The sequence below is a fragment of the Xenia sp. Carnegie-2017 genome, unplaced genomic scaffold (genome assembly GCF_021976095.1).
Source record: "Xenia sp. Carnegie-2017 unplaced genomic scaffold, XeniaSp_v1 HiC_scaffold_2, whole genome shotgun sequence".
Taxonomy (NCBI): domain Eukaryota; kingdom Metazoa; phylum Cnidaria; class Anthozoa; order Malacalcyonacea; family Xeniidae; genus Xenia; species Xenia sp. Carnegie-2017.
Genome location: NW_025813482.1, coordinates 3017501 through 3031357, shown reverse-complemented (window position 1 = coordinate 3031357; position 13857 = coordinate 3017501). Strand labels below are relative to the sequence as shown.

Here is a 13857-nt window from a genome sequence, read left to right as displayed (position 1 = left end):
ATTACAGTTACTACTAATTTTTCTAGGTTCAAACAACTTGACAAATTTTTGAATTTTACATTATGCCTTTGAATTTTTCTTTTTGTCTTTTGGTAAAAATATCAGTAATGACTTAAAATCAAGTTTATCTAAAATAGTATTTTGTACAAAGTAACTATACATAATTGGAAAAGTCTCATGTTGAAGGCAGATGTGGCTTCTTTTACTAGATTGCTACTCTTATTCTTTTAAATGATATCGTAATTCTTCATAAGACATAAAAAGTTCTTTGCCATCAATTTTTGCTTCTTCCACATTCATTGCAACCAATGCATCTTATGTGAATTTTTAATCACCTGGAATTGAAAAACATATGGATTTTGTCAGATGATGCAGTACTGTATTTAATGTTTCATGCATGTCATGATAAGCTTTTCTTGAGCAAATATTTCAAGGTAGGAGCAAAATTTGGCACATTATTGAACAAAGTAGTTTTTATCTTGATTTTGATGTACTAACCTGTTTACTACACTGTGTAACAAACAATTCATTTACAGAAACACCAGATGGCATTTATAAAACTTTTAGCATAAAGCAAACCTTTACACACCATCATCATGCTTGTCCAAATCTGTCAAATTGTCCAGGCTAGCTGTTTAATACAGGTAATTTTTATTGTACGACATGTACCAAAGAGCTCATTAATTAATCCTGCACTGCATTTGATTTCAATACAGCTCTGTCCTTAATATTTGCTTCATATTTTCAGAAAAATATCATGACAAAATCCTCCATTTCAACTCAGTTGAAACAAGGAGTTTTAAGATATGCATATCTCGATAAGAACTGGTTGCTTTGCCTCGTCTAGCAATCGATTAAGTAAAGAACAAATAAGACTGGATAAACATAACTTAAATTATAACTTTGGAGTAAAAACATTCACAAAATATATGCCATCACACTTCAAGTATTGACTTAAAACAAAACACTGAACACTTTAAATAGTAAACAATCTTACGTTGCTTACCGGTGTCATGAAATGTTTCCTTTTCTGGCATTACTTCAGCATCCGTATACCAAACAAGTTTGCAGCATGTTTTAAAGATAAAATTTCTAAAGTTTTTGTGCTTGGCATTGATATTTTATATAATCGCTATTGTGGTTGTCAAATCCGGGTGGGCGAAAAAAATTTCATTTTATGAGCCCGCGTCTTTCCGCTGACTTTGACAACCAAAATCCGCCATGTTTTTGACCACGCGGCCGCGCGCTGATAATTTATAGTAATTTTGTTGACGTTTCCCCTCCAGGTCTTATAGAACTCAATGGTTAGATCATAGGTGAGATATGCACATATACGAAACTGCGCTTAATTGCGGTCAGCAGTAACAATCCACCCAGAACTCTTTAAGATTGCGCGCTTTCACCGCGAATTTTTAAAAAACAACAATGGACTCGTGCTGTTCTTCGATTAAAATGTTTTCATGGCAGAAAGACATATGGGAAAATTTTGAGGAATACAAAAAAGACACGCGCTCGGGATGGAGATGTGTGAGTTCAAATGCACTTTTCGGTAAGTATGTAATCATTGTAATGTCTACAATAATCACATAACTTCACGTCAGAATTCATACAATATATTATATTTAATCGTGCCGTCCGAGATTTCGATTGTTGCGATTATATAAAGCATGAATGAACAAATGATACACTTTTTCATTGCTAATTATTATTGTAGTTTATTATCAATAATTCTGCAATTTGAGAGATTAATACTGATCAAAGGGCTCATATTTTCAAGGCAAAACCATTAAAGAGGTGATGAATTCTGGAAAGTCTTTGTCAAGGGTGCAATGGAGCCTTTCCAATCCAGATGGAATTTCATACGCCTTTGATGGAATTCCATTTATTTGTATTGGAACATTGAATTATCATTGTCATCAAGGTGAAGATATTGATAAAAGTACGAAAATAAAAAGAGCAAAGGAAAGAGATGAAAATGAGGTACTTACAACTCTATATCGTCACTTTTACTACACACATTTTCACAAATTTACCAGTGACAGCCCTGGTTCTTTGTTCTAACATATTTTTGTCGTTTGTTTTTTTAGGGTCACGATCACACGTTTAGAAAACGGAAAAAACATTTTCAACCTACCAAAAAAATTGGATGTCCGAGCAAAGTATATATGTCACGGATTTTTAAATTCCCACAGTACAAGGTAAGATAAAATTCGGTTCATATACTTAAGTCAAACTGATGTCTAGTTTTCAACAGCAAACTTAAAATTTCTGAAGTATTAAATCCCACGTTCTTTAATGTAATATGACAATTTAGGTTGAGGTTTCCTCTGGTGCTATAAAACCACGAAGAAAAATGCAAGAAAGAACATCCTTACTGAAAACGCGTTGAAATCGTGGGAAAATCTGATTATTGAAGATACGTTTCTCTTGAAGCTTCCAAGTATGGATAGTCATAAATATCATGTGACGGAAGGAGAGGTAAAATCTTCACTAATTAAGATAAAAAAACGGCTACATTTTAGTAAACAAAATATACCCAAATTTCCAATAAACACAGGTAGCAGGTTTGAGAGAGCCAATAGATGCACAAGTAGTGCAAAAAATAAAAGAAATGCAAGTCATAGGTGTCCGCAGTGTTGCCGAAGTACGTCGGCATTTGGAAAAGTTTGTAAATGGGCATTTATTCAATAGTAAAGATTTGCCAGCTGAGTCAAGCCGCCGTTATTATCCAACAGACGTCGATATAAGGAACATCTTAAATGCAACCCGATCTGGAAAACAAAGATCTCCAGATGACCAATTAAATTTGGAGACAAAATTATCTGAGTGGCATGAGTTACATCCCGAAGACTTTATCTTTTACAGGGTAATGTATCATTGTCTACCTTGCGCTAACAAAACTTGCCATATTAACTCCAGTTGTATAATTTTTACTTATTTAACAGCCATTGACGGCGGAAGATGAAAAACACGTAAAAAGCACTTTTTTATTTGTGTATCAAGCGAAGTGGATGAAGCGCCTATTATTATTGTACGGGCAGGAGATGTGTCTCATGGATGCTACATACAGAACATGCAGGTAAAGAGATGTGATGCAAATACTATTCAAGCAGGAAAAAACTGTGAACACATTTTCCATTGTGATAGGTACGCCTTGCCACTCTTCTTTTTATGCGTCAGATCAAATGTTGGATACATTGTCGTCGCAGTTTTTATTCCAGAAAATGAAGACACTGGCTCAATATCCGAGGTACTCCGAATATTGAGCAGGGAAAATCCGGAGTGGAACCCCAGAAACATGATGGTGGACTTCTCACTGGCAGAAATTTCCGCGATTGAAGAGTGTTTTCCTAGTAAGAAAGAATAGCCATATATATGACAAAACACAATCATTGGTGGACATAAGGAACTCATTCAAATAAAAACACTTACTGCCATGTTAATGAATTCGTTGTACTCATGAAAGAGCGACGTGTGATTGTGTAGTTATCTAAAATAAAATAATTTTGCACTGTCAATCATAAAATGTTACCCCTAGTTTTACAAATTTTAAAACATTTTCTTTCTAATTGTTAAGAAACGCATGTCCACGTGTGCGATTTTCACCGCGAAAAGCCTGGGGTGAATGGTTATCTAAAAGTAGTAATGGTGTGAGTATGTATAAAGATGAAGTGTTGAGGCACTTGCGAAACATCGCCCAGAGTGAAAACCAAGCCACTCTTGATGAGAACATCCAGGCACTCAAAAAAAGCAGGCCATGGAAGGAATCAGTCCAACTACAAAACTATTTTTTAGACTTTTGGGGTTTATACTTAGAGGTAAGACTCACAATACCAAGAAGGAACAATAAATTATGCTCCCAGGAAAACACACATGCTTATATGCCCTTCAGACGTACATTGTCTATTATGTTATAAATATAGTTATGAATGTATTTACCACCATACTTAAATTAAAGTATTTGTTGCATTATTACTGACTTTATGCTTTAGAAATGGGTTCGCTTTTTTTCGAGATGAACATCTTCGTATTGCAATTTATACAAACAATGGTATCGAAAGACAAAATAACTGGCTCAAGCACTCATATCTCGAAAGTAGACGAAATAACTCGGTGTCTGATCTGGTTGACGTAATAATCAACCATTTTTTACCTGATAGTTACAAGAAGTAAGTGATGGTACAATATCCGCTCCTTGAGAATTTGTACAACTTGATTATGATCGTCTTCTTTAAAAATTTTGTAAGTTTTCTCATGTACGTATGGTAATTTTACATAGATACAAAGAGCAAAACATTCGATGTACGTCATCATATCGAGGCTACGATGATCGTGTTCCAAAGTATCTCCACGACCGACCCAGAGGTGTTGTTCAACATATCATCAGTAGAATCGACTCTGGCATCCAGATTTCAAACATTAAAAAAGAGACTCCAAAGCTTTTCATCGTACAAGGAGCAGAATGCGCATACCAAGTAAGGCTTGGCTCAGACGAAGAGTTACCATCGTGTCAGTGTCTCGACTTTCGAACAAAGAAACTTCTCTGCAAGCACATATGCGCAGTTGTTCAACAGCCAGACATAGGGTGGGAATCATTGGGCAGAAAATTCGACAAGTACCCCTGTTTACTTTGGATAAAGTGATAACTCAACGGTCTTCCTCTTCCGCTACAAAACCATCGTCAAATTCAGAATACACACCTGAGCAACACATAATAGAGAAAAGGATAGTGATCAGGTAATACATGTCAGCAAATCAAATAATAGAAACCTTTCTTACCGGAGAAAGTCTAACATACGTAAGCAATGCATCCAATCATTGAAGAGTCTTCAAGATGAACTGTATGTGGTTACAGATAGGAACGTTCTGAGTAAAGCCCTGGTTATGCTTGACGAAATAATTGCGTACACAAGGAAGAATCATCCTAATGAAGAGGGTGTATCGTTGAAAGACAAGTCTTTGTCACCTTAAAAAAAAACAGGTGATAAAAAAACACAGGCTCTAAAAGCAGACAAAAACTCGCCAGTTAAAGCAGAGAGCGAAAAAAAAATTAGTAAAAGAGTTGGTGCAGTTGCTGAAGCCAGGAGCAAAACAATTCTAATAGATGATGATGGTGGAATAAAAGAGGAAAGAAAGAGGAATATACACAGTGAGTTATCACATGGAAAAAAAGTAAAAAAACAAAGAAGGGATTTTTCAGAAGAAACAATCAATCCTCATGACTGTTGGGTAAAGATCAACGGCATTGGATTGACGTATCGGCAAAAAGAAATATTGGCGAGTAATTGCGGATGGCTAACTGACGACCATGTTGATGCTGCACAACATCTCATCAAAAACATGGAAACAAATGTTGGTGGCCTTAATTCCATTGTGACAATGACTTACTCCAGTAGATTCGCGCTCCCCCATGAGCAAAATCAAACCATTCAATGCCATAATACTGGTTTACACTGGGTCACGTCAAGCTCCATCACAGGAAAAGTCATTGTCTATGAAAGTCTAAACACCAGCTTGAATGCTTCTTTGAGACGGCAAATCATTAATTTGTACAAAGGACTTTGTCTTGACGATGGCTCACTTGACGTTACGGTGGTACTTCAACAGCGTCAGAAGGGAGGATCTGACTGTGGCCTATTTAGCATAGCAAATGCAGTCGCACTTGCTCAGGGGATAGACCCTTGCAAGATTTCGTGGTTACAGCAAGATATGCGTACCCATTTGATGAAATGTTTCAAGCAAAAGAAATTGGAAATGTTTCCACATCGTGTGAATTCTGCAGTTTGTACACTAAGTCATTACGTCATCAGTGTATACTGTGTTTGTTTTCGCATATCCCTGGAGCTGAAATGGTTTACTGCAATAACTGTAAGAATTGGTATCATCATCAACCTCCTTACAATTGCATCAAACTTTCTGTAAAGCAAAGTACAGCATTAGTAACAGATAAACCATTCTTATGTTCATATTGTGAAGTATCTTGCTAAATTTTCTAAAGAGGAGCTCTTCCTTTTCTTTCTGAATTGTTTCACAACAGTTTATTAAATCTTAAGAATTACAAATTTTTATAAGTAATGCAGTATGTGACTATCTGTAAATTTCATTAAGATCCCTGTTCAAGGAGATGCTTAGCTGTGTAAATATTGTGCACATATAAAATAATTTGACAAGTTCAGCTCTTTCTTCTAATATATGTATGGAACAAGTTAAATAATCATGTAGGTTAGTAACTATTAAAGAACATTTTTTTAACACATATTAGCAAAATGACATCATAAACAGTAACATCTCATAAGAAATCGTGCATCTAAGTTTCCCAGATTCCCTGACTTTAGACATATCTTTGAACTGCAAAGGTGTAATAGGCTGTGTAGCCAAATACATGAACAAATTGAAAACAGTTTGCCGGGATTAGGTGAAAACTAAGGTGTTTGCAATTTGCAATATATACCATACAGTTCATCAAGATTACAATCTTTTTTCACTATGGACAACTTGTTAGTTTGATAACTAGTGTTTATGCAAAAATAACTCAAATTTCTGTTTTTTTATTACCATCTGTTGCACAGAAGGGTTAATGATTAATGATGTACTGCTCCTTTGAAAATATTAATATATATTAATATAAATATCATAATCTCATGTATATTGGTGTCATACAATTAATATAAACGTCATAACTTCATAAGGAATTTCCTAACAAATTTGTAATTTTAAAAAATTAACAAATTATATAACCTGTTAGAGCTAAACCATTGTTGTTTGGTTTATGTAATATCATGATTCTTACATGCCAGTTTATACTTTTGGAAAACCTCTTAAAACATTATATCAAATGATCATAGCAAGCTTCTTGTAAACAATCCAAAATTAATGAACAGAGGAAGTTAAGAAGTTTGATGCATAATTTAGAAAAACATGGCACTAGAATAACTAAAATTTAATATAACAAACATTTTGAAATCAGCAAATCGTGAGAATAATGATTGCAATGAAAAATGTTTCATTGCAAAATAAGGTTTATTTCCATATGTGGGTTGAAATTATCTCGATTCCCAATGTTATTCAACCATACTTTTGTCTTTCAGATAGATGTTATTGTAAACAAGATAAAATTTCGTAAACCAACATTGTAGTTCAAGAACAATCTTTGAATTCGATCATGGTTTAAATTTGTGTTACAACATATATATATATATACGAGAAAACCAATAAATATAATACAATATACAAAACGGTACAAAAAACCGAATAATCCACGGACGCATAACGCTTATTCGCGATTTACATGGAAAGAGTCACTGTGGAATACCACCAACATTAAGCGCAGTTTCGTATATGTGCATATCTCACCTATGATCTAACGCCGACCCTTTTGATACCTGTAGAAGCTATATCCAGTCTATTATCAGATCAGTGACTATCTCTCAAAAGTTCATTCAACTTTGATTTTGCGTTTGAATTTCGTATCAGAGTAATCATGCAGATGCATTGTAATCCCTATGTAATCAATTATTCATTGTTTGTAAAACTGCCTGCAGGCTCAGCCTCCCTCTCCGCCCTTGTTAAGTTCAATTCCACGTACTGACCTCTTGCTCACAAACGTAAAATAGCAACACTAAAAAATTGCGAATTTCATTTCAATCATTGAGAGTTTATGTTCCGTGTTCATATATGTAGCGAAATCATCCTTACCACGCTCAGTATTGGTATTTTTTCCTAGTTTGATATTTTCTGTTTGAATGTCATTGCTATTTCTTTTGCACACAAACTTTATTCAAATTTTAGTAATTGATATTAATTTGTCGTTGGAAAATTTGATCAATTTCTTAAGATTTGTGGCATCAGTCTAGATACTCGTCTTCCAAACCTTTATCAGTGTACTACAGGTATTCTTGGTAGTAGCTTTAAAAGAAAATTATAGCCACTAAAGTTTAATAATATTGTATTGCGGAAATGGTGTTGTGTTGGTTAAAATAGCAGAATTAGCAAAAATCAGAGCAGTCGTTTACCTTACAAATAAGTAAGTCTTAAAATCGCAACTTGTGACTTCCATAATTAACTGGCTATTTGTGATAAATTTTTGAGATTTTTTTGACGCTGTAATTGTGAGGTAGAGATACAAGTCATACAAGTGACTCAAGTACAACTCAAAAAATCATGTTTCTTACTGCAAACACTTTCTACTTTTAGGGAGTAATCTTAACGTTGACGCCGTCATTGCAGTGGTAGACAACATAAAAATCAATTTAGCAATTTTTCGACTTAGCATAACAATAAATAGAATCTTCTAAAGAAAGATTTGACAGTGCGATAATATATTCACTCCTGTTATGCAAAGTGGACACTTGACTATTTATATCAGAACACACGTTATTAGATATAAGAACAAAGATTTATTATTACGTGGCATAACTTTATTTTGATTTGAAGTACACCTGCGATTAAAATATTTTTGCTGAAGGGGAAGTGAAGTTTGTTTTATTGAATGAAGATAAGTAAAACCTATACTTTCTATATTGAATGACACAAAACTTAGCTAAATAAGGAAAATATTTCTGCCTTATTGAAATATTTCAAAATCTTGTCATTGCTCAATTGTAACAATATTAATCATACCATTTAAACTATAAAGAAATTTTGTCTCATAGTACGTGCATTATTATAAGGACAAAGTGTTCTTGATAGCACAAAATAAAAACCCAAAAGATAACACTGTGAAGGTTTGTATATCAGATCATGGCACTTTCACAAAAATGCAAACGAAGTCGAGTCTGATGTGTACATAATGCGCACAAGAATGTCAACGAACTTCATATATAGACGTTTATGCTTGTATACTTATAAAGAATCCGCGCTGTTTACCATCAATCACGAATCAATGCCATACAAAACGTGTTTTATCAAATTTTTATCGAGGCTGTTTTTACTGTTTATGCAATTGTCAACTTGGCATCATAGAGATATCAAAGTTTTTATAGACCATCAATTGAAGCAGTTACGCTTGCAGAATAGCTTATAAACAATGAAAAAAAATTTGAGTTAATAAATAACAAAGAACTTAAGATATTTACAAAATCATCAATTACTTATCAGTAGAAGACGCAAAATTTTCATTTCATAGCAGTTGCTTGTAGCAGGATTTAAAATTAATCATTCCTCTCTATTAAATGAACTTCTACAGTATACCGTTCAACTTCCTAAACAATTCCAAACCTGAAAGCTAAATTGGCTTATAAATCAGTAGCATTACATAAAATACAATTATCACGTCAGACCAAAATAAAGTGAAGAGACTGAAATATTATGCTGCGTGCTTACTTCTCCTCTAGACAATAATGAGTGAACTCTATTAATGATAGTTCAACACATTATACTTCCACCGAAACCGAAACCAATCATTTCGCCAATAAGCAAAAAACACGCGTGATCTGCACGATGTTCTAAACCAATCACAATTGTCTTTTTTAAGTGTCACGCGTGCATGTAACTCACACGGATTGCAAAGTAAAAATAAACTTACTGTTAATAGATTAAGAACGTGCAGTAGCAATGATTAAAATTTACTTTAGTGTTGTTCCTTTAATTCTGTGTTAGAAGAACTGGATTATATGTGGTTGAGTGGTGCTAATTATTATTCTGTAATGCACCTGATATTTAAACTGCATTATCTAGATCATATAAAGGAGAGTGTCATTTACATAAAAAATAAAGTTTTTGATTAAAGACCGTGCATTTAAATACTTTTATGGTCAAACATATGTCTAGCTAAAGTGCTTTATTTTTCCTGTTAAGAGCCAATACTCAGAAACCTGTTGGGGCTTTTGATTTGAGAATGGCTGGTGCTACAGAAAATAGTAAAAATGCAAGATATTTATCCGAATCTTAAAAATGACGCTATAACTTGCATGGAACTTCTTTTCAAAGTAATCACTGATGCAATTAAAGCAAAACGAAGTAAAATAATTTTACAATTTCTATTTCTCTTGTTTTTATGTAATCGTTAACCGTTGTAGATGTGAGTCAGTATGATTATAAGAAATTTTTGGTTTAAAAAATATCCAAAAAAGAGGCTCGGAGTGATTTTTGGTGGTTTCTTAAATATTCATAATCTATTCATATTCAACTGCAAATTTTAAGCAAACAATTGTACATTACCATTATAATCATGAATTTGCTTAGAGATTACGTGGCTACTCTACTCATTTCTCCATTATCAAAAAACAATATTTGCTGAAACGGAAATGAATCCGTTTTATTGCAAATACTTAAAACAGAGGACTGAAGTTAGCTCTTCATTACAAGCACAACAATTAATTGATGAGCTCTTAAAGAAGTAAACTGAGGTTGGAAATGATAAAAGTGAAGATGAATCTTTTAATGGTATCCTTGGTGTTGCTATCAAATACAGTCAGTGCATCGTTTAAGAAAAAGAACTCAAAGGTTTGGAGTCATTAACTTTGTGAAATGGTTTAAGTTAAAATTTCGGTTCAAGAATTATGTGCATATTTTAACGCAATAGTCTTTTTTTAAGGTCGCGATATACTTTGTTCGTGTAGTTTATTTATACTTATTGAGTATTAAAATTATAATTTGCAAACTGTTTTGTATAAGCACCCAGCAAATAGATTCCTGTGAATTAAGGTGAAAAAGGGCGTTGTTCAACTCGGAACATCTCAAAGAAATTTACAAAAACTAGATCATATTATCCGTTGAGAAATACATTAGGCTCGGGGAGACTTCAACGCAAAAGAAAGAGGCTGTTATTATTTCTTCAACCACTATTTGAGCCACAATTCAATATTTATAGAACCTTCACCCTTTAGTTAAAAACATTTTCCTCTACCCTTTTCAAGGCTCAATGTTCAGCAAGCTGTGGAATTCCCGGGGTTCCCGGAGTTCCCGGTGTACCTGGAGCAGCCGGACGAGACGGTTTAAAAGGAGACGTAGGATCTAAAGGAGAAAAAGATGAACGAGGTAATCCTGGTCCTCCGTTGAAAAATGACATGAGCTTTTCAAGCTGGAAACAATGTTCTTGGAAAAGAAACGATGGTAAAGATCATGGATTAATTCAGGTGCAATAAGTATATGAAATATTTCTTTTGTTATGAATTATTACATATCGTTTTAGCAATGATTTCATTTCATTTTAGAATTGTGTATTCACAAAAAAGTTTGACAACACTTCCCTTCAAGTGTTTTATGGAGGAACCTTGCGAATTTATGGGTGCAATGTTTGTTGCAAACGTTGGTATTTTACTTTCAATGGAGTTGAATGTAAAAACCCTCTTCCTATTGATGGAGTTCTTTACATGAAGAATGGAGAGTCACAAAATATCCATCGACATCGTCACATTGAAGGATATTGTAACAAAATTCATAAAGGAAAAGTGCAAGTTGGATTCTGGGTCGGCAATTGTGCAGGTTTCGGTAACGCAGATGCATCCACTGGATGGAAATCAGTTTCTCGTATTGTTATTAGAGAGGTTCCTCCTCCACAAGATTAATTCCTTTTGTATGTTCTCTTCTCGTAAAATCAGTATTTAAATTCCCGTTCTGGTTTTTTTTCGTTTTTTTACTGTATTGTACATCTAGTATGCAACATAAATTTTACAATCGTATATATATATTGCAATCTATAATCGCTAAACTACCAAAAAATGGGACTTCCTTTGAGAGAAAAATAGGAATAGTTCATATGGTTTGGTATTTGCTATCATCCATTTACAAAGTGTTGTTTCATTACTATGACTTTCATAGAATATATCTTGACTCATTTTGGAAGTCATTTCAAAGTATTCACAATAAGATTAGTACTCAGGTCAACCATCTGAGCTTTAGTCGAAAACTGATATTGAGTTTGTCCGACTCGGCATTTCAGCCAATTGAATTCCACAGCGACTTTACATCAATATTGCATACTATATTTTTTCTCAGTTCTCCAAAGAAACACTAATTTAAAAATAAACTACTGAATTGCCAAATAGACTTGGACGTTTTTTAGAAGAAACCCACTTTCTTTCGGGTTGCTTCATTTTTTTATGTATGTAGTTGAGGGAACTTCAAAAACCAAAAAGTATTAAAAAATAACAAATCTGTAAGCTGCAGTATACATGTATCAGTATCACTAAAACAATGTACACTTTGAACTTGAGTGGACGTTGTTGAATCCTGTGTTAGGGCATAGTATAGGGTAATTCTTTAATTGGATGGAAACAATTGCTCGAGTGACATGTTGAACAAACAATAGTAGCTACGCATTATTACCATAAATAAGGTAAGACTCTTGATAAAAAAAGCATGACTACATACATAAGCAGTCATTATGAGCACTACTCTTTCTATAGTTTGCTGTTTTGTATATTTGTTATTCAGTGAACTTGAATTCATAATCTCATAGTCTAAGACTCAGAAGCAGTGCACTAATACAGCATTTATGAACTAGTGGAATGAGAGTTTTTGCGTTTTATAGTTTAATGCCACTACCCTATAGTTTAGTGACAGGATTATATAATTGAATGAAGGGTGTGATCGCTCTTTTTCTCCGTTGGAATATGACATCATTATTTAAACGAAGTGACACCTTGATATTTGTATGATCACTTTTTTCTCAGAAAATCAAACCAATGGTTCAAAGTACAAATAAGGAAGAAGCCTTAAAACTTTACTGGTGAAATTTGTAAATGGCTGTTTGTGATAGTTAATTAAGTAGAGTTTTGGCCATTGCAATTGTGAGGTAAAGGCTCAAGTCATATAAATGACTCAGGCACAACTTCAAAAAGTTGTGTTTCTTATTACAGGCCCATTGATTCTGGAAAGTAATAATAATATTGACGTCATTAATAAATGTGGTGAACAACATGGACAATTATAATTCATTATTTTAAATATATGTAAATGTTAACGCACTGTCACAGTATAGGAATATACAGTAGGGCCACTTCACTGTGCAACTGGCTGTTGTATATTTAATTAGTTTACTGGCTGCCGTTTTCCATATCGTCAATCCTATTGGTCACCTAATGCAATTTAGTGAATGCCAATAATGTAATCACATGCGTAATAAGATATGCGTGGCACACAAATATGGAGTGGCCCTACTGTATGTTCTTTATACTGTGGCACTGTATTTAAAGATGTCCGAACAGACTTTAATAGAATCTCTGTAGGTTTAGAAAGAAGGAAATAAATAATGTTTTTAAAACTTTTACATCAATCTACACAACACTCCGCTTATGGTGCTCTTCTGAGTGGTCACTGCCAGCTTGTGGCATCAATGGTTTCCAACTTTTCAGAACCTTGTGCATGGCTGCAATACTCGACGAAGTAGTGAACAAATTAAACGTTTTATTCAATTATGTTTCAGCAGACGTTTATATCAGCTCTTCTGTGAGACGATGACTTATGAAGAAGTTATCAAACTGTTGAAAAATCTTGATATTAAAACTCCTATAATGAAATATTTTGGCGAAATATATAAGTTGGCTACTCGATGCGAGAGTTTAGACGCGTTTTTGCAAAGATTATAACTTTTGTGATAGTGCGTCAAATCAATATCGTTACGAAGATGTGCGAGATGCGTTTATAGCAGGGATATTTTCAACCAATATTCGCCAACGCCTTCTAGAGAATAGAACACAACATCTTCTGACAGCTTTTGATCAAGCCCGAGCTTTAGACACGGCTCAGAGAACCTCGGAAACGTGCGCAGATAGAACTCCCAATCTTGGATTGCAACCAACCTCCAGGGAATTATCAAACAATGTTGCTCACCCACAACGGCTGGTGCCCACAATAGTATTAATAAAATATTCTTTTGTATTTGACCACCAACATGGCGGCCATGACATAACATGC

At 34.1% G+C, this 13857-nt stretch overlaps 2 protein-coding genes and 1 long non-coding RNA gene across 3 annotated transcripts; 2 read left to right on the top strand and 1 right to left on the bottom strand.

The window, feature by feature from the left end:
* The first annotated feature begins 1334 nt into the window (after positions 1-1334).
* On the top strand, positions 1335-2389 carry LOC124440470. Its single transcript, XM_046990862.1, has 4 exons — positions 1335-1549; positions 1778-1980; positions 2088-2198; positions 2315-2389. Exons 1-4 carry the CDS (start codon positions 1426-1428, stop codon positions 2387-2389), a joined length of 513 nt encoding a protein of 170 aa, XP_046846818.1. The 5' UTR covers positions 1335-1425.
* A 573-nt stretch (positions 2390-2962) lies between these two features.
* LOC124440087 lies at positions 2963-5825 on the bottom strand. The gene is made up of 5 exons (XR_006946544.1): positions 5389-5825; positions 4780-4966; positions 4154-4700; positions 3433-3490; positions 2963-3350 (listed from the first exon to the last, which is right to left on the bottom strand). It is a non-coding gene; the product is annotated as an uncharacterized LOC124440087 (long non-coding RNA).
* Positions 5826-9675: 3850 nt separating this feature from the next.
* LOC124440079 (collagen triple helix repeat-containing protein 1-like) lies at positions 9676-11986 on the top strand. Its single transcript, XM_046990409.1, has 4 exons — positions 9676-9957; positions 10183-10443; positions 10857-11075; positions 11154-11986. Exons 2-4 carry the CDS (start codon positions 10354-10356, stop codon positions 11505-11507), a joined length of 663 nt encoding a protein of 220 aa, XP_046846365.1. The 5' UTR covers positions 9676-9957; positions 10183-10353; the 3' UTR covers positions 11508-11986.
* The last annotated feature ends 1871 nt before the right edge of the window (positions 11987-13857 follow it).

Excerpts from the sequence above, each read along its gene's own strand:
- LOC124440470 (XM_046990862.1), top strand. The coding sequence starts at position 1,426 with ATGGACTCGTGCTGTTCTTCGATTAAAATGTTTTCATGGCAGAAAGAC. Across the intron at positions 1,550-1,777 it reads GAGTTCAAATGCACTTTTCG|GCAAAACCATTAAAGAGGTG; the intron begins GTAAGTATGTAA and ends CATATTTTCAAG. Across the intron at positions 2,199-2,314 it reads TTAAATTCCCACAGTACAAG|GTTGAGGTTTCCTCTGGTGC; the intron begins GTAAGATAAAAT and ends ATGACAATTTAG.
- LOC124440079 (XM_046990409.1), top strand. The coding sequence starts at position 10,354 with ATGATAAAAGTGAAGATGAATCTTTTAATGGTATCCTTGGTGTTGCTA. Across the intron at positions 10,444-10,856 it reads TTAAGAAAAAGAACTCAAAG|GCTCAATGTTCAGCAAGCTG; the intron begins GTTTGGAGTCAT and ends ACCCTTTTCAAG. Across the intron at positions 11,076-11,153 it reads AAGATCATGGATTAATTCAG|AATTGTGTATTCACAAAAAA; the intron begins GTGCAATAAGTA and ends ATTTCATTTTAG.